Raw genomic sequence first — 19,730 nt, 5'->3', positions numbered from 1 at the left:
AACTAAATGTCATAGTAGATAGAGTACCAATTCTGGAATAAGAAGGACCCGAGTTCAAATATAAATTCAGATACTTGACACTCACTAGTTGGTTGACCTTCAGCAAGTTCCTTAACCACAACTGCCTGAAAAACAAACAAAAAGTAATTGGCTGGGCAAGAATGTAAACTTTAGTCTATTACTACAAATCCAGTTTTTCTTCTATTTGATTTTAGGATAAAAGAGATTTCCATGGCCATAGTGTGATAAAAGTGAAAGGGGAAGAGGATCATATCATGTGGACATTTTGTGTAGGCACCCAGCCTGTTATGAAAAACTACATAAACATTTTGTTCTCGAAGCTATAACTAGAATGGGATTATGGGAGCTTTATCTCTGGGGACTGACATCTTTAAGGGCTTGCTTCCTTGCCTATGGCAAGAAGGTCTAGACCAGACTATTGACTATGGTTTAGCTAACCTTGTGCAATGCACCATTCTTGAAGTCCCACTTGTCTCCTCATCTACCTTTCCACTCACAGTGACCCTACCTGCTGCCTCTCTCTCTGCCTCTTAATGAGCATTCATTTGGTTAAGAGTCATCAGCATCATGATCACCCTGGCTAAGGTCAGACTTTTGGGGAGACAGGGTTTCTCTTGTGCCTGAACGATTTAACCTGACTAGAAAGGACTGCTTTCTATCCTCCATTTCTATCCACCCCCTAACTCCAACTTTTCAGCTAAATTTGCCATAGGTACTCCATGCTTAACAATCCAAATGCTATGTTCACATCTCTGCAGTTCCCTAGGGAAAAAAAAAAATAGAAGGCTAATGGAATTGGGTCTATTTGTTTTCTATGGACAACATAAATCTTTTTGAACTGACCTCTTTTATTCTTTGCAGGATCAAGCATGAAAACATTGTAACCCTAGAAGATATCTATGAGAGCTCCACTCATTACTACCTGGTCATGCAACTGTAAGTGAACAGGGTCCTTGATCCTATGCAGAGCCCTTGGGTGGGATGGAGGAGCATCTGCCACTGGAAGCCATCACAGAATATGGGAGCAGGTGGAAGGAAACAGAGGATTCTGTAGTTAGAACAAGCAAAGGAAACTTAGAGCTCTTTAAAGTGATTCACTGATCCCATCTGTGATGTTCCTCTCAATCTATAAAATGAAAATAATATCCCATTAGAAAGGTCCTCGTGTCACTGGCCCATGTAAATGCCAATTGAGTGGTGCCTGCTAGGGTTTGGACTGTGCCCAGACCTCGATCTGATCAGTAGGCAGAGATGACTTTCTATTTATAAAACTCCCCCTTTGCCTGCTCCCATCTTGATTTCACCATCCCAGCATGGCTGAGTTTGTGTGTTTCTGACTGATGACACAGCTCCCTTTTCCCTCTCTGACACCTGACAACTTTAATGAGCCAGCTCAAGCCCAAGTAGCCTATTAAATCCTGGACTCACTAGGGGCTCAGCAAAAAAGGCGGGATCAGGCTTCAGAGCAAGAAGAAAAGAACTGGCAAAAGACTGGGAGCAATCCTAATAAGCAAATCCAGATGAGCCTAGTTCAGTTTTAATAAGCCTATTCACCAAGATAAACTCACAATCCATCAGATTAGGTAAATGGAGGCAAGGATGCTTCCTGCCTTAGAGTCCTCCGGGAGAAGGGTCACATCTTCCTGGCTCCTGCCAGCAAGAATTCATGCGGCACAGGGTCAGTCAGTGTGGATTTATTTCCAAAGAATTGTCTTTTCTTTGATCCCATCACCTGCCACATGTGAGCCTCAGACTTTGGAAAGAAAAAACATAAGAAACAATTAGAGAATTTAGGAACTAATTGTCTGCTACTCTCTGTCCAGAGTTTAAAAGTGCTTTTGTATGCCTTATTACCTTTGATCTTTAGAACAGCCATGTGAGACAGGCAAAGTGAAATTATCTTGCTTGGCTTTACAGCTGATTGTTACTAGAGATAAAGATAGATATATCATATATTACATGATATATGATATGTAAGATAGTTATATTACATATGAATATAATAAAGTCATCATATGTAATATATATTTTTATATTATATTTTTATCCACAACAATAGCTATATTATCAAATCTATATCTAGATATATGACATATATCTAGAAATAATCTCTATATATATAGATTATATACAGTAATTTTTTACTTTTTTCATTTTCTTCTATAATAATATTTGGTCTTTTTTGTACTTTAGAGCTACGGGTTATAAAGATATTATTGTTTTATAGATGAAGAAACTGAGATTCAGAGAGGTTAGGTGGTTTTAGCTTAATTTAACTTCATTGTCATGAAGGGGCAGATAAATGGTGCTATTATAGTGCATGGAGAACCCAACCTGGAGTCAGGAAGATTCATTTTCCTGAATTCAAATGCAGCCTCAGACACTTCCTAACTGTGTGATCCTGGGAATGTCCCTTAACCTGTTTACCTCAATTTCATAATCTGTAAAATGAGCTGAAGAAGGAAATGGCAAACTACTTCAGTGTCTTTGCCAAGAAAATGATCATAAAGAATTTCACACAACAGGAAAAAAAAAAAAAGACAACAAAATGGTCACATAGCTAATTAATCTCAGAGCAGGATTTATACCCAGATCTTCCTACTCCAAGTTTATCATTGCAGAACCCTACCTCTCTTTGTAAAGGCGTTGGGAACAAGGGGAGAAGAAGGGGGGAAAGGGTAACATTACAATTTCAGAAGGTTCTCCCTCTATTGAACATCTTTTCTCACCCCCTACCCTTATAGACAATCTTAGAGCAAATCTTAATAGCCTTCTAGGAAAGATAGCTCAGGCAAAAGAAGATTTAAACCAAAGAAAATATACAATTTGATGTATCAATGAGGTATTCCCAGCATGCCTCAGACTACACCAGGTAAGTACCCAATTATTCTGCTGGGCTCTCTGAGGTCTAAAATCTCTATCTTACTGTAAATCTACCCCTTATAATTTGGACTCCTTTCTCCACCACAAGAATATCTGTTCCTGAAATGGTGGGCTATTCAGCATCTAGATAATTCCTCTGCATTTCTTCCCTCCACTCTTCCACCTCATCCCATCTATCCATCTTCCATACAGAGTTTCTGGGGGAGAACTGTTCGACCGGATTCTGGAGCGAGGAGTTTACACTGAGAAGGATGCCAGTCTGGTGATTCAGCAGGTCTTATCAGCAGTGAAATACCTCCATGAGAATGGCATCGTGCACAGAGACTTAAAGGTACTAAAACAGGCAGCTTCTTAGAAAATGGGAGCTAGTGCCCAGAGTGATAGTCCATACCTGTAACCTCTGAAATAAAGGAGGCTGAAAATGGTGGGTCACGTGAGTTTAGGTATTCTAAATTGTAGTGGGCTAAACCTATTGGGTGTCCACACTGCTTAGAACAAAAATGGTGAGTCCTCAGGAATGAGGAGTCGGGATAAGGGTGTTGCCTTAGGAGGAGGGAATTGCCTGGGTCAGCAACAAAGCATACTGACCAGTCCTGAGGGCTCTCAGAGATAGTAGAGATGGGTATTACAATGGATCATGTCCTCATCCCAAAAAAAACTATGACAGCAGAAATTAAGCTATAGGAAATACTCCTCAATTAAGCAATGAGAGATCTGACTTATAGTCCTGACTATCATTCACTAAATGTGTGACTAGTTATTTAAAGATTCTGTATCTCTTTTTTCCTCATTTGTAAAATGAAAGTGAAAGAAATAGTTATCTCTACCCTATCTTACCCCAGAGAGTAATTTCAAGAACGAATTATATGATAGTCTTCTAAAAGTCGAGGTCTGGCTGTGATTCTAAAATAATGGTTCTAGAATAATGAAAAATAAACTCTTTGGTTTGGCAGTTAAGACCCTCAGTTTTCTAGATCCAGACTTATATCACCTTACTCTCCATCATCCCATTTAAGTTCTAGTCAAAGCAGGCTTCTAGATGTCACCTGCACTTGTCATTTTATCTCCCATCTTTCATTATTTGAGCATTCTCAAAAGCCATTCCCCTATGCTCAAAAGGGGTGTTCTCCTCCCTTTTTCCCCTTAACACTTCTTTTCCTTCTGCTCAGATATCACCTCCTCCTTGAGACTCATAGGATCTTCAAAGTTTAAGAGGTTAAGATCTGGAGGAATCTTAGAGATCACTGAGTTGACTCCCCTCATTTTGCTGTTGAGGGAACTGAGCTTTAGAGATTAAATGACTTTTCCATAATTGCATAGCTAGTGAGAATGATAAGCAGGTTTTACACTCAAGTGTTCCTAACAAAATGGTGTGCTGTCTCTTATTTTCATCCCACCCCACTTTACCACTCATCTCCCAATAGCTATAACTGCTTTCTCAGTCCTCAAATTTTCCTAGAGCATTGTTATTTTATTTTTCTTCATCTTATTCTATACCATTTATTATACTTAACTGTACTTAGACTTTATCTACCCCAACTGAACCTTTCTTGTTCTTGTCTTCAAATGCTCCAGCTCTTGACCCAATCTCACATGTAACATGGTGCATTGGAAGAAACGCAGACTTGGAAGCAAGATATCCAAGTTCAAATTCAAACCCTGTGTTAGATAATTAACCTCTATGAAATTCAGTTTCTTCCCCATCTTAAGGGACTATGTTGAAGACCCCTCATCTCACAAAATTAAAAGTGAACTAGAAACGTATTTTACTTGGTGGATAATCAATACATATTTAATTGATGAGGCTTATAAGAATACTTTGAAAAATATAAAGTGAAAACAAAACTCAAAGTCAAACAAGGACAACAATCTATTGATCAATAAGCATTTTATTAAGTGCCTATTCAATACCAGGAACTATGCTAGGCATTTTATAGATGTTACCTCATTTGAGCCTTACAACAATCCTGGAAGATAGGTATTAATGATACTCCCATTTTATAGTCAAGGAAGAGAAAAGTTAAATAATTTTCTCAGGATGACCAGCTAATAGTTGAGACTGAATTTGATCTCAGGCTTTTCTGACTCCAAGCTAAGAGTTGTATATACTGCTTTACCTACTAGTCTCTACACCAGACCAATTCCTTATAGGAACTATTTTTGTAATTTCTTTTTATCTTGAGAGGCGATTGGGATTGTGACTTGCCCAGGATCACACAGCTACTAAGTAAATTAAGTGTCTGAGGCCAGATTTGAACTCTGGTCCTCCTTACTGAAGGGCTGGTGCCATCTAGCTATTTCATCTAGGGCCATCTCCAGTCATCTTGATCTATATCTTGCCACTGGACCCAGATGGCTCTGGAGGGGAAAATGAGGCAGGTAACTTTGCACAGCCCTTCCTGACTTAAATCCAATTCATTTGCATGTCATAGCATCATCTCCCTGATGTCATAGTTCTGTTCGAAAATGAAGGGCAAAAAACAACAGACTCTGGAAGCTCTCATTCAAATGAGGGAAACAACATACAAACAATGATCCACATACAAGCTATATACAGAGTAGATAGAAGGTAGTTTCAGGCTCTAGCAATAAGAGGGAAGAAGTCTAGAAATGCTTCTTACAGAGGGTAGAACTTGAACTAAGTTATGTTCAAGATGATCAATGTTGTTGGATCATAAAGAATGAAAAGAGAGGAATGTGTTATAGAATCATAGTTTTGAAACTAGAAAGGAACTAGAAAGAGACCATTTAGCCCCACCCTTTCATTTTCCCAACAGAAAAACTGAAGATCAGAGAGGTGAAGTGATTGCCCATGATAACCCAACAAAAGTTAATGAAGACCCTTTGATTCCAAATCCAGCACTCTTTCAATTAACTGCATAATTCTGCAAGTCATCTGATTCATTCCCATGCCATTGGGCAGAATTAATCTTGACCTCATTTCCCCACTCATACCTTAAAACTAATGATAACCTACTCTAGAGATAAAAATTCCACAGCTTTTTTTTGGTCCCAAACATCAGGGCTGTATAACTGTCCCTCTCTACTGGTTTGATAATTCAGTCCCACAACTCCTTAATTCCGTCAAGTTAAATCCAGGGACATAAATTTAAATTCTAGGCAACTAAGAAAAAAATTATAGCTCCCAATCCCTAAAATTAATTTACCATGTATCTTAGATTGGGGATCCTCTGGGAATCCAGTGCTTCTTCTATGTTTCATGAGGATAGAAAATAGCCCTTCACCCAACTAAGCCAGAAGATCTAAAAATCATTATTCACATATCCTTCAGTCTTTTTCTGAAATTTCCTCCAAACATTGATCTATTGAAACATTGGTATAATTTTCATGTTTCTGAGTCATTTCTGGGTGAAGGAAGTAAGGAAAGCAAGTCCCAAAGTAGGAACTCAGCTTTCTGGCAGATCTGCTTCCCCATGGGATGATCAGAAGGAAGGAAAGGCATTTATTTGCCTGAGATCAATTTAGATCATATACCTTGTGATATCTCTCTCTTACTCCCCCTGCCATGTCCCTCCTACAGCCTGAAAATCTGCTCTACCTCACCCCTGATGAGAACTCCAAGATCATGATCACAGATTTTGGTCTATCCAAGATGGAGCAGAGTGGCGTGATGTCTACAGCCTGTGGGACTCCTGGCTATGTAGGTGAGTCAGGACCAATGGAGAGGGGAAAAGGGAAAGACATCAACCAGCTAGCAAAACCCACTGGGAACACATAGCAAATGTTCATTGCGTTGTATTGTATTGTATTTTACTGTCTTGTCTTGTCTTGTCATGTTCTAGCACAGTCAGGAGCTGACCTGTAGGAGTTAATGCCTACCTCCCAAAAAAGGTTCAATTTAGCCAGTCAGCTAGTCCATGCTTCTCCAGACCTTGCCACATTGTTCCAAAGCTCTGGATTTTTAGCTACCCTTTCCCAGAGTACAATTAGTATGACTCACAGCCTGCTGGGGGGCCTGTCAACCTATCTCTGTGATTTTGCTCAAAGAGCTGAGATATTCTGCAGTTCTCTCCTAAGTCTTTATACTATTTTGTAAATTCATGCCTCTCTTCCTCTCCCCATATAAAACTGGGGGGGTAGGGGGAGGGAAGGAAGGAGGCAGAGGGGATCATTAAAAAAGCCACAGGCTCTAAAACTATAAAAGAGTTAGAAGTCTACATTTTCCATTTATTCTCTTCCTCCTTAGAAGAGAGATAGCAATTGCTGGCATTTAGGGTTTGCAAAATTCTCTTACATATATTATCTTATTATCTTACATTATTATCTTGTGAGCCTTACAACTACATAATAAGGATTCCCAGGTATCGGCCTCTGAACCTGAGGAAATTGGAGATATGCTCATAGACTCTTAGAGGTGAAATTTGTTCCCTTAGAGATCAACTTATCCAAAGACCCTCATTAACAAATGGGAAAACAGGTCCAGAGACGGGACTCTTATTTGTCCAAGGTCATATTAATTATTAATCATCTATTATTATCAGAGTCAGGATTTGAAACCAGGCAATCTAATTCCACATCCAGTGCAAATATCTTAGAGCACGGAGACTAGAAAGCATCAAAAATGTTCTCTCCCAGACGCATTTATATGGTTTAGTGTAAATTTTCTGAGGACAGTAAATGGGAACAATATCTGTAATTAAAATTTATACTTTATGCACCATCCAACTCTTGGTACTTTCCTTTAGGCCAGGAGTCACCTGGCAGGGCCCAGTGTAGGTTTTAGGGAGGAGGAAGAATTGGTAGGAGCAATGACAACAGGAAGCTTCACTACAGAGTAGTAATACAGAATCCTAGCCCAGGAAAAAGGTACCTCAGGCCTCAAAGCATGCACAACATTGCTGGGTATGCATACCTATACACATCCTGAGATAGGAGACCCAGCCCCTGCCATCATGCCCTCAGAGGTCTCCTTGTGGGATAAAAAAATCAAGTTCCCTGGTCAAGATGATCTAATTGTCTGATCACATGAGAGCAAGTCCCACAAGGATATAACATACAGAATACTTCAAAAACAACCTAGGGATAAGTTTAAGTGAATATTGAGAGACTACATTTGCATTTAGTGAATTCAATGTGAAGAAACAAATTTTCCATGAAGCAAGGTTAATTAAACTCCTAATAACTCTTTTCCTGAACCCAGGATTCTGTCTGTTTTCCTAACTGAATGTTTTCTTTGTCATAGCTCCTGAAGTATTAGCTCAGAAGCCATACAGCAAGGCTGTGGATTGCTGGTCCATTGGAGTCATCACCTACATTTTGTAAGTGCATACTGTCTCTCTGGTTCCTCTACAATGCCAAGGGTCTGATATTCAATGCCCTCCTAGCCCACCAAAGCTTCTCTATTTAAAGCTCTCAACTAGGTTTAAAAAAAAATGTTCCTAAGTTTCTTAGTTTAAATGCTTGCCTCTTATCCCTGAGATCCCAGAAGTAAAGAATCTGCCTCGCTGAATAACAGTGAGAGCAAGACCTGGCTAACTGAGCTCTATGTCCTTCTTTACTTCATCTGCCCTCTTGATTCCAACCAAAGGTAGCTTTAGCGGGAATTTAAAAAAAAAAAAAATGAGGAAAAAGCATTGCCAATGGTATCATTCTCTGCCTTCTGTGAATGCTTATCTTTTTCTCAGGTTCCCTAGTAAATACACACACACACACACACACACACACACACACACACACACACACATATATATATATATGAGAGAGAGAGAGAGAGAAGAGAGAGAGAGAGAGAGAGAGAGAGAGAGAGAGAGAAAGAGAGAGAGAGAGAGAGAGAGAGAGAGAGAGAGAGAGAGAGAGAAGAAAGAGAGAGATTCTCAAACACTTCTTTTCAAATGTCCAAGGTCATCTCCTCCCTTCCCTCATCAAAATATGATCTCAGACCAGTCTTAATATCCTTTCACATGGGTTTTTCACAGTGTCCCTCTTCAAGGACTAGTAGAATTATATAGAAATCTTTAGAATTGGAAAAAAAAAAAAGACCTCAGGTGTCAGCTAGTCCAATGCTTTCATGTTATAGATGAGAAAACTGAAGTTCATAGAGATATTTGTCCAAAGTCACACAGATAGTATATAGTGTACTTTAATCCTGATTTCTTATTATAACATGAAATATTTCCCTCTTTGGCTGAATTTGGCTGAAATTCCTTTATAACAGCAGATAGAAGAGACATTGGTTGGGAACACTAGGAAAGGTAGAAATTTTCCTGAGCTGTCCATGCCAGCTATTTCTGGCTCCAGCTAGTAAACCTTCTATGGCACTTATGTCATTCTTAGATTAGAAGCAGATGTCCCTCTGTGCTGCTCAGTCTCATGGCTCTCTACCCTCCATCTGAACAGTGCAAATAAAGAGTGAAGAGAGGATTGGTCACAGGAGATGGCTGAGAATTAAGCTGCCTTTTTCTCCTGGTGCATGTTGCAGGCTATGTGGGTATCCCCCTTTCTACGAGGAAACAGAATCCAAGTTGTTTGAGAAGATCAAGGAAGGCTATTATGAGTTTGAGTCTCCATTCTGGGATGACATTTCTGAGTCCGGTAAGGTACCTCCTGCATACATCAGTCAGAGGGAATGGAACTGCCAGTGCTTCCTCCTCCTTGTACTTCTAAGGTGCATCCATAGGGATCTACACTAGGAAATAGGACAAAGGAGCAATATATAAGGATCAGAGTTCCCCTCTACCCTCCAAAGATAGCTGGGCATTTTGCAATGCTTCATCATTTCAAAAACAAGGTAAATTCTCACCATCTTGAGTGTGGTCTGCTCCATCTTCTTGTTAATAATCTATGCCCAAAAAATGGGGAGGGAGAGAAAGAGGGGAAGAGAGACAAGATAAGAATTTGTCAAGAGGGCAAAACTGAGCAGAGGGCAGTATCCTGGGCAGGTTTGGCACAATTAAGAATCTGGATGCCAAGAAAAAAGTATGCTATCATGCCAGGAGAAGCATTGGCCACAGAAAAATTATTCAACGTGGTGGAAATAACTCTGCCCTGGGGAGGATGAGCCCCAGATTATAGTCCAGGCTTTAACACTCAATTTACCCATTGCTTGACTTCATAAATAATTCAATCTCCCTATCCAAATCTCAGTTTCCATAACTGTTTTAAAAAAAAAAAAGTGTTAGGTTGGCCAGCATCTATGGTTCCTGCCAATTCTGACATCCTCTGACTCAGTAGTCATTTAAGAAATGTTTGTTGTATTGAAAAAGTGAAGGATCAGACCTGAAAAGCACTCAGTGTTCATGTGGGCGTCCATGTGCACACGTGTACTTATGCATATGTTTGAACACGTGTGTGTATGTGTCAGCAGAGCTGTGTGTGGGTGAGGTTCCTTGAAACCTCTCCTCTTTGAGTTGTTGATGGTAGGTTGGGTTGGAATTTTTTTTTCCTCCCTTTAGATATTTGAAATTGCCACTTTAGAAGATTAACTGGCTATGCATTTGCTCCCACTCACCAGCCTGGGATTCATTTCCATCAGTCATGAAACCTGCTTATGCTTTGTTGCCTCTTTTCTTTCTCTCCACAGCCAAAGATTTCATTTGCCACTTGCTAGAGAAGGACCCCAATGAGAGATACACCTGTGAGAAGGCCCTAAGTCACCCTTGGTGAGTGGGGTATATGATGGGGTTTCCTCTAAGCCTGAGTTCAGAAGCTCAGCTTTCAGAATTCTTGCCCAGCATTATAGTATAAAGTGTCTCACTATGTCCTAGGATCATAGACTGAGAATTTCAGAACTGGGAAGGATCTAAGACATCATTTAGTCAAACTTCTACCTGTATAGGAATCCCTTCTATAACATAGTGGCTAACAATCATCTGGCAGCTTTGAGAAAACTTCTACTCTTGGAGATCTATGATAGAGTGAAACTGTATTTGGAGTCAAAGGAATTCAAATTTGACCTTTGCTGTTTCTAATTTAATTGATCATAGAAAAATTACTTTCCTGGGGCCTTGATTTCTTTATCTATAAGATGAGGGTTTGACTAAAAGATGAGGGTTTCTAATTCGAAATCTAAGCTCCTAAACAGACTTCTTCCTGAAACAGCTCATTCATTTAGTCAACTCTAATTTTTAGGAAGTTTTTCTTTATATGAAACTAAAATCTGCCTCTGTGCAACTTTCACCCATCTTGTTCCTAGATAAATACTCCTGGTGTCAAGTCAAACCCTTTTCCCCCAACATGACAGCCTTTGGATATTTGACCACAGCCATTATATCCTCTAATTTTGTCTCTTAAGTTATTTTAACTAATCCTCCAACATCATGGGCTCTTATCCTCTTATCACCTTGGCCTGGTGCATCATAGGCAAAAGATGTCTATATAGTATCAATACTCCAGAAGAGAAAAACCAGAAGATGGGGTCTTCAGAATACTATCTTTCTCTGATCCATCTCTGGAAGGTTTCTTCTCTCATTCAGTCTATTCAGTCATATATATACAGTTAAACTTTTTGCAACACCAGAATCATTCTATAGGGCAACAAGTGATATGGAAAATTGGCAATTGTATCTCATTTTAATTCACTGGATTGGAAAGAGACAGCCCCTCCAGGTTGGCTACTTCTATTGAACAAATGGATATGTAATGGATACATTGCCAAGTGCATGCAGCAAAACCCAGTGTTATTGAACTCCCATTGGGAGTTTTGTGTTTGGTGCAGTGAGGGAGGTAGGGGAGGTGGAAGAGAGACAGGAAAATCAAGAAATGAGAATCTCTAGTCCCTCTGGGAGTTTTTACTCTAACTGAAGATGGAGTAGGAAGGGAAATGGTCAGAACATGAATGTATGAAATTACTTAGTATTTATAAAACCATATTTATAAAGACAAGTGAATGTAAACTGAGTCCTTAGACATTTGTCTGTTCCCTGTTGTCTCTCACATCAGCCAAAGCCGCTATACTTGGATTTCAAGAAAATCTATAATATGGCCACACCCTTCTTCAAACCAAGAGTATTTACTACTCCTCAAAGACATCTGATCAACACAAAGTTAGCTAGATGATACTGTGCCTGGACTTAGAATCAGGAAGATGTGTTCAAAATCTACCTTATTCACTTGCAAACTGCATGATCCTGAGGAAGTCAGCTAACTTCTATCTCCATTTCTTTATTTGTAAAATAAGAGAGCTGGCCAATATGGGAGCATTATTTGACTATGCATTATTGTTATAAGACCCATCTCAGGGGATAAGATTTTGTCAATTTTTCAAAATAAATTTTTATTGAAAAGCACAAAGAAAGAGAGACAGAGAAATAGAAAGACAGAGACAAAGAGAAAGACAACAGACAGACACAAAGAGAGAGAGATTGAACTTTGTATTGAAAAGCATCAAAGGTCTCTTTCATTCCTAAGTTTATGATCCTATAGCATCCTCAGTTTTAGTCAAGCTGGTCAACTCATTGTATGTCCCTAAACATGCTATGTTCACTCTTGCTGCCATGACTTTACTTATCCTTATGGTTCCCTATCTTGAATGGAATGCCCTCTATCCAAATCCATCAGGGCTTGGCTAAGTCCCACCTCTGGATGTTAGAGTAAGAAGAGATCTTAAAGAACATCTATTTCAACCCTTTCATTTTGTAGGCAAAGAAACTGAGACCCAGAGAGGCAAAGTGATTTGACTTGGGTTACATGGCTAATGTGGGACTACAAATTCAACCCCTTCCCCAAAATCTTCCAAGTCCTCTTCAGCCAATACTATAATTTCCCTGTTCTCTGATCTTTTATAGAATTTTGGCCACTTTTTCTCTATTTGTTTCATGTGTATGTCATCTCTCCATTTAAAGCATAAACTCTTTGAGGAAGGGATCTCATCTCATCCTTCTCAGTCCTCCTTAGCACCAAGTGCAGGACTGGGCATAGATTAGGCACTCAATAAATATCTATTGGTTGACTGGTAAAAGCAGATGTGTCATATAAGAAAGTATATGACATATAACCCTTTTAGAATAATAAAAGATCAGTGAGGAAGACATAGCTGAACTTGAATGTTCCTCAACACCCCTTCTTGACTTCCTTTTTCTCCTGAAACTGTAGGTCACAGTTCTTCCAGAATAGGAGACCTCTGTGCTATACTTTCCTATGTAAGGGAACCATCATCCCTACTCTACTTATAAGATACCACTTTAGCCAGTGACATTCTATCTGTTCTATCCCTAGTGGAATTGTCCTTCTTCCCCAATTCTATGCAAGTAAAAGAAACCCACTAGCTTATCTCTATTTCTCTTTTCCTATAGGATTGATGGCAACACTGCCCTTCACCGAGACATCTACCCATCTGTCAGCCTCCAGATCCAGAAAAATTTCGCCAGAAGTAAATGGAGGGTAAGCTGACCCCTTCTGGTGGTGGGCAAGGATCTTCCCTCGCCAAAAAGATAGAGAGAGGGTGTTTTTATACTCAAAGAGTACTCTGGAGAGGATCCTTCCTACCTTGGGTATTCAGAAAAACCATAAAATCCTGAATTTGAATGAATTGTTGAGGTCATCTAGTTCCAAATCTATCCTAAGCATAAATCACCCCCAACAAATGGTCGTCCATCATCCATTTCAATTCTTCTATTCATGGGTACAACTTGTTCTCCTAATCAGTCCATTTCATTATTAGGTAGTCTTAATTATGAAGAAGGTTTTCCTAGTATTGAGCCAAATCAGCCTTTTTTGCTACTGCCAGCTATTACTTCTACTTCTTCCCACTGGAGCCAAACCTAACAAGCCTAGCCTTTCTGCCAGAGGGCAGCCTTTCATATATTGAAGCCATCAAGTCCACAAACAGTTGATTCAACAAGCATTTGTTAAACAGATGCTATTTGCCTAAATCACTCTGCTAAATACAAGGGCTACAAAAACAACGGTGGAAGACTCCCTGTCCCCACTATGTCTTTCTCTGTTTCTTTAGTGAATCTGTGTAGCTTTTATTATCCAGTGAAACATTTAAAGTAAGTCTTAACTCTTCTCTGAACACAATGTTGTTGAGATGTTTAAATCATATCTGATTCTTCAAGACCCCATTTGAAGTTTTCTTCACAAAGGTACTGCAGTGGCTTGCCACTTCCTTTTCTAGATCATTCTACAGGTGAGGAAACTGAGGCAAACAGGGTTAAGTAATTTGCCCAGGGTCACTCAGCTAGTAAGTGTCTAAGGTCAGTTTTGAACTCAGATCTTCCTGGCTCCAGTTCTATCCATTGTGCCACCTAGCTGCCATGATGAAGCTAAACTTGCTACTCCACACACTATACTCCATTTCCTAACTCTTTGTTTTTGTACTGTCTCTCATGCGCAGAATGCTCTGCTTTCCCACCTTCATCTCTTAGCTATCCTGGCCTTCTTTAAGCCTCAGCTCCAATCTTACCTTTTATGAGTAGCCTTTGCCCATCCCCATCCTGCTAATCGCCTTCTTTCTAAGATTATATTACATCCATTCAGGATATCCCTTTCATAAACAGGTATTTACATACTTTCTCTTTTGAATGTGAGCTCTGTGATAGCAATGATAGTGGGTTGGTTTTGTTTTTTGTTTTTTGTTTTGCTTTGCTTTTCCCAGCACTTGGCATGAAAAAAATAATAAATAAATGTTTGTAGGCTTTCTCAAAGTTATGTGCAAGAACCAAGAGATCATTGTACACAGCAAGAAAAAGATTATCCAATGATCAATTCTGATAGATGTGACTCTCTCCAACATGACATGATTCAGTGCAATTCCAATGATCTTGTGATGAAAAAAGCTATCTACACCCAGAGAGAGGACTGTGGGAAATGAGTGTGTATCACAACATGATATAATTGTGGGAGTACGTATAGGAGAATTACACATGCTTAACATTTATTGGATTACTTACCTTCTAGGGGAGGGGTGGAAGGAAGGGAGAGGAGAAATTTGGAACACAAGGTTTTGCAAGGGTCAATGTTGAAAAATTATCCATGGGGTAGCTAGGTGGCGTGGTGGATAGAGCACTAGCCCTAAAGTCAGGAGGACCTGAGTTCAAATTTTACCTCAGACACTTAACACTTCCTAGCTGTGTGATCCTGGCCAAGTCATTTAATCCCAATTGCCTTAACGAAAGAAAGAAAGAAAGAAAGAAAGAAAGAGAGAAAGAAAGAAAGAAAGAAAGAGAGAAAGAAAGAAAGGAAAATAAAAAGCTTTAATAAAAATAATATTTTTTTGAAAGTTAGGTGAAAATCCAAGAAGGAATCGAGTTAGGACATGAAGTCACTGTTTTTCCTCCTAGCTCTGTATTTGTGGGTCCTTCTCTAAGGCAGGAATTGACATATGCCAATGACTGTAGTGGCAAAAGCTCGGGGTAAGCCCAAGCTCCCATAAGCCCCCAAGCTGCAAAGGAGATGGATATCTTGTTTTCCTTCAGCAAGCCTTCAATGCTGCTGCTGTGGTACATCATATGAGAAAACTACACATGAGCCAGCATGCCTCGGAGACTCACCGAGAGTCAGAGAGAGTTCAACCCAGCGTCGTGCAGTCATCAGAGCTCTCCAGGTCCAACACCCCTGTGCTCAGCATCCCTAAGGTCCCTCCTCTGGAAGAGAAGCTGGCAGCTACCATACCAACTTGGCTCCCCTGCCAACATGGTGCCTGTCACCCCACCCTGGACAGCACTGTCTCTGAGAGGAGATCTGTCAATTGCCTGATCAATGGCTCCCTACAGATCAGCAGCAGCCTTGTTCCCATGCATCAAGGAGCCCTGAGCAGAGGGCCCTGTGGTTGCTGCTCCAGCTGTCTGAACAGTGGGGAGAAAGGAAAGGCATCCTTTGGCTCTGAACCAACGCTCCTCAAAAAGACCAACAAAAAACAGTGAGTAGGAAGCAGAAGTTCCTAACCAGGGGTCCACAGACACCCAAGAGATCCAAACTTAGATTTCAGAGAGTTCATAAACATGAATGGGGAGAACAATACATCTTCATTTCACTAGAATTCATTTCCTTTGTAATCCTCTGTATTTTATTTTATGCATTTAAAATTTGAGAAGGGGCCTATAGGCATTATCATCCTGCCAAAGGAATCCATGATCCCCCAAAATATAAACGACCCAAGGGATAGAGGGAAGAAAGAAAACTCTGCATATCCTTGCTACAAATGGATATAGTGACAATAGAAATGGAAGAAGTTACAGGAATATCTCTGTTGGTCTTTAAACATCTCTATCTACCTCCTGTCTTAGAGCCAGTCCTTTTTCTAAAAGCTCTTGCTGTGTTATTTCCTTTTCAGACACTTCAAATCAGAAGTTATGGTCCCTGTTAAAACCAGTAGCCACTCTCACTGCCGTTCTGGACAGACTGGAGTCTGTCTGATTATGTGATCCATGGTGCCAGTGTCTTTTATGTCTCACTTTTTTTTTCTGTAAGTATGCCAAGGGATGAAGAGTCCCCCCTGGGTAGCAGTTTCATAAGAATAGAATAAGATTGGGTCAGAAGCAAAGATGCAACAAGGAAAAGGCAAGTAACATACTTGCACTGGGTGTGTTAAGCTCAGGGGTGCATATAAATATACAAAATATGCTGCTATTATCCCAAGCACACCATGCTATGAGACTAAGGGGTAGGTTTTTTTCTATTCATAATTCAAGTACAGAATTAGATAGTTCTGATCATGGGAGTTCTCATTCTTCCTGAACCAGAGATCTGCAAGTTCCCTTTAGTGAGTCAGAGAAAGGTGAGAGGAATGGAGAGAATATTCCTAGATCATAACTCCAAGAATGTGATCTAAAAAATTCTGGGGTGAGAGCCAGGTCTCATACCTGACTAGTGGGATTTGAATTATCTGCAGTTCTTAGGACCCCACTAAACTCACCCTTGCTTAAGAGGTATCTGAATAGCAGTGGAGAGTGGATGTCTTAAAAGCAATACATCCTAGGGATGAATGCCTTGTTCTTGGACTCAGAAGACTTGGGTTCCAGTTTCAATTTCTGCTCTGAGTATCCATGTGCTTTGGAGACACTAAACATAGATTTACGTAACACTTTTCAATTTACAAAGCACAACACAGAGTGTTAGCCATCTAGTACCAATGTTTGTATCCTGTTTAATAGATGGGGAAACTGAGGCCCAGAAAAGGGAAGACTTGTTCAAGGAATGCACATCTAGATAGGGGCAATGCTGGGACTTCACCATTTGAGACTCTTTACTAGACCTAAAAGACAGCTTAAGTGGTACAGTGGATAGAGTGATAGCTTTGCAGTCCAGAATACCTGTATTCCAATACTTCAGCAGACATGTAGTAGCTATGTGACCCTGGTTAAGTTATTTAATTTTTCTTAATCTCAGTTTCCTCATCTGTTAAAAGGGTGCTAATAATAGTTTCTACCCACAAAGCTGCTGGGAAAACTAAATGAGAGAACATATGTAAAGTGCTTTGCAAACTTCAATTGCTATATAAATGCTAGATACTGTGATTGTACCATACTCTTCCCACAGCCTTTCTAGTTATCATTTTCCTCATCTATAAAGCAAAGAGACCTATCTTGCCAGCTTTGATTCTGAATGCAAATTCTGAAGGCATAGCACAGATAAATATGGGACATTAGGAAAAGCAGTGGTTTTGACAAATCTTACTTGTCACATTGTACTGCACTGTCCCACATGGATGAACTGCTGGGAATCAAGAGAGGGAAAATAGAGAAGAAGCCTGAGGAACATGCTCAGGGAGGAGCTTCTCTCTCTCTCCTTCCTGCCTTGACCCTTCCCTCCCTTCCTTTTGCAGGAAAGATATGGGACTCTCCTCTGCACTTCCAGATCAGAAAACCATCCTGCAGAGGAATGAAGGGGAAACAAACCCAAAGGGTCCTCAGGAAAACAGCAGCAGAGCCTAGAAGGAGGCATTTTCTAGTGACAAAGCAACAGACTGAGTGTCAGCAACCGAGGGCCTCCAGAAGCAAGCTATATGGTGGAAAGGTCTCTGGTGAGGCAATGGGCAGATGGAGAGGATCCTCCGACTTCCAGATCTCCCTTATGTGATTGCCCCCTCTGCCTCCAGCCTCTACCACCTATCACCCTCTGTTCAGTGTACATAGATGCTCTTCTTACAGCTCCATGCATTGTGAAAAGCTGAACAGGCTGGCTACGCTATGGCATCTCTTTTGACAAAGCCATAAGGACCATCCACCCCGTGCTCCTCTGATGCTCCCATATGTTCCCAATACAATCTCCTGGGTCTTCACCCTAACGAGCTTTATTCTGCTGACCCTTGTTTCATAACTCTGTACAAGCATGAATGTTCTTATTGGCTTTTGACAGTTAATTGTGTTTTTCCCATCTACCCAGCAAATTTTTAGAACAGCTCAACTTTCTTCCAGGATTATTTCAGAACCATTTCCTTTCCTCACCCCTACTGAGTAATGAAAGTGACATGACACACTCCAAAGCCTGAGACGAATTAATAATTAACCTCTGTTTGCAGATTACCTTCCCAATTCCCATGCCATTAATACTTAAAATTGAGAGCTATTTTTTTTATTTCAACCAATAAAGAGCTAATCCCTCTCTCCCTTTCTCCTCCAATTCTTATTTATTCCTCCTCTATGTTTCAGCTTCCATTTTTCAGTCTTCTGTGTTGTGCTTAATAAAATGGACATATTTTCTCTACCAGCCTCCTTTATTTCTTTCCATAGCCTCTTTCAAGTAAGTAACCCCATTCTTCCTGAAACAAGGGGGTCCAATCCTTTGTGCCATAGATCTTGCATAGGTCTCTCTGATCTCTAGAGTTCCCAATCAGACTTCTTCCCCAATTTTCCCATCTCCATCTCGAAACAAGGAGAAGATTGTAGGTGATGTAACACAGGGTTACTCCCAGGCAGTCCCCCACATCCTTTACAAAGAGAAGGACTGGAGTCATTGGCTTCACACACACACACACACACACACACACACACACACACACACAATTGTTGGACTTGCTCATCATCATTCTCCCTGTCTTTTCAGGACATAAAGGACAGAAATCTAGTAGACTGGACAGAGATAGCAAGAGTCACTTCCAGTCAGCATTTTTAGTTGACTACTTCCACAATGACCTCTGTCCTGAAGAAGGAAAGTGTCTCAGGAAGATGCTGCTATCAGGTCCCAGAATTGTAGGATTCTAGTTTTCATTCTGCCATTTAGAAGAAGAGATTTAGAGCTACAAGGGATCTTGGATATCATCTAATTGAACTCCCTCATTTTGCAGATGAAAAAACTGATGGAGGAGATTCAAACTTGCTCAGTCACACAGAAAATAAATTTGCCCAGTGTAAAATAGTGTAAAATAGCTAGTTCTATTTACCATATCACTGTCCTGTCCATATCACTGTCTTTGTGGCATTAAGGGTGCCTTTAATGTATCTGAGCCTATTTCCTCAAATTACCTTGCATTTTCTCGTTTGCCTATAGGACAATATCCCTGAGTATTTAGTAAAAAGTAAGCCTCTTGAAGGCAGAGAGACTAGTTTACATGGGGTGTTTTGTCTTTGTATGCCCAGGACTTAGCTTAATTGGTGTTTAGTGAATCCTTGATGGAGGATCAGGTGACTTCTAAAGCCCTTTCCAGCTGAAACATTCTAATAACTTGTCCCTTTGTAGTTTCTTAGGATCTGCAGAAATCACAATCTGACAAAGAGTCATTCAGCCAGTCAGTGGGAGGAAGGAAGGGAGAGGGAGAGGCTGGAAAATCTGTCCTCTGGGATGAGGGAGACTGAATTTGGTCTATTCTCTTGCTTCTCACATACCCTTAAGAGGATCCATGCAACTTACTGTGCCAAAAGGGAAGCCAAAAGGAAAAAACACAGAGGAAAGAAAAGCAACTTACAAATCTCTCATGGTCAGAAACAGGC

At 40.2% G+C, this 19,730-nt stretch overlaps 1 protein-coding gene across 2 annotated transcripts in view; it reads left to right on the top strand.

Moving 5' to 3' along the window:
* Window positions 1-18,507, top strand: part of CAMK1G (calcium/calmodulin dependent protein kinase IG) — a 47,421-nt gene extending 28,914 nt beyond the window's left edge. For both annotated transcript variants that reach the window (XM_051998461.1, XM_051998460.1), the window contains exons 4-13: window positions 883-957; window positions 3,097-3,235; window positions 6,446-6,569; window positions 8,108-8,183; window positions 9,344-9,456; window positions 10,445-10,523; window positions 13,155-13,242; window positions 15,279-15,721; window positions 16,136-16,267; window positions 17,627-18,507. In XM_051998461.1, the coding sequence (XP_051854421.1) occupies window positions 883-957; window positions 3,097-3,235; window positions 6,446-6,569; window positions 8,108-8,183; window positions 9,344-9,456; window positions 10,445-10,523; window positions 13,155-13,242; window positions 15,279-15,721; window positions 16,136-16,226 (1,228 nt within the window). In that variant the 3' untranslated portion in view covers window positions 16,227-16,267; window positions 17,627-18,507. The remainder of the gene's footprint in view (window positions 1-882; window positions 958-3,096; window positions 3,236-6,445; window positions 6,570-8,107; window positions 8,184-9,343; window positions 9,457-10,444; window positions 10,524-13,154; window positions 13,243-15,278; window positions 15,722-16,135; window positions 16,268-17,626) is intronic.
* Window positions 18,508-19,730: the final 1,223 nt, after the last annotated feature.

Source organism: Antechinus flavipes, chromosome 4, assembly GCF_016432865.1.
Source record: "Antechinus flavipes isolate AdamAnt ecotype Samford, QLD, Australia chromosome 4, AdamAnt_v2, whole genome shotgun sequence".
NCBI classification, from domain to species: domain Eukaryota; kingdom Metazoa; phylum Chordata; class Mammalia; order Dasyuromorphia; family Dasyuridae; genus Antechinus; species Antechinus flavipes.
Note: the sequence above shows the minus strand (reverse complement) of the source record. Positions and strands in the feature narration are given on the sequence as shown.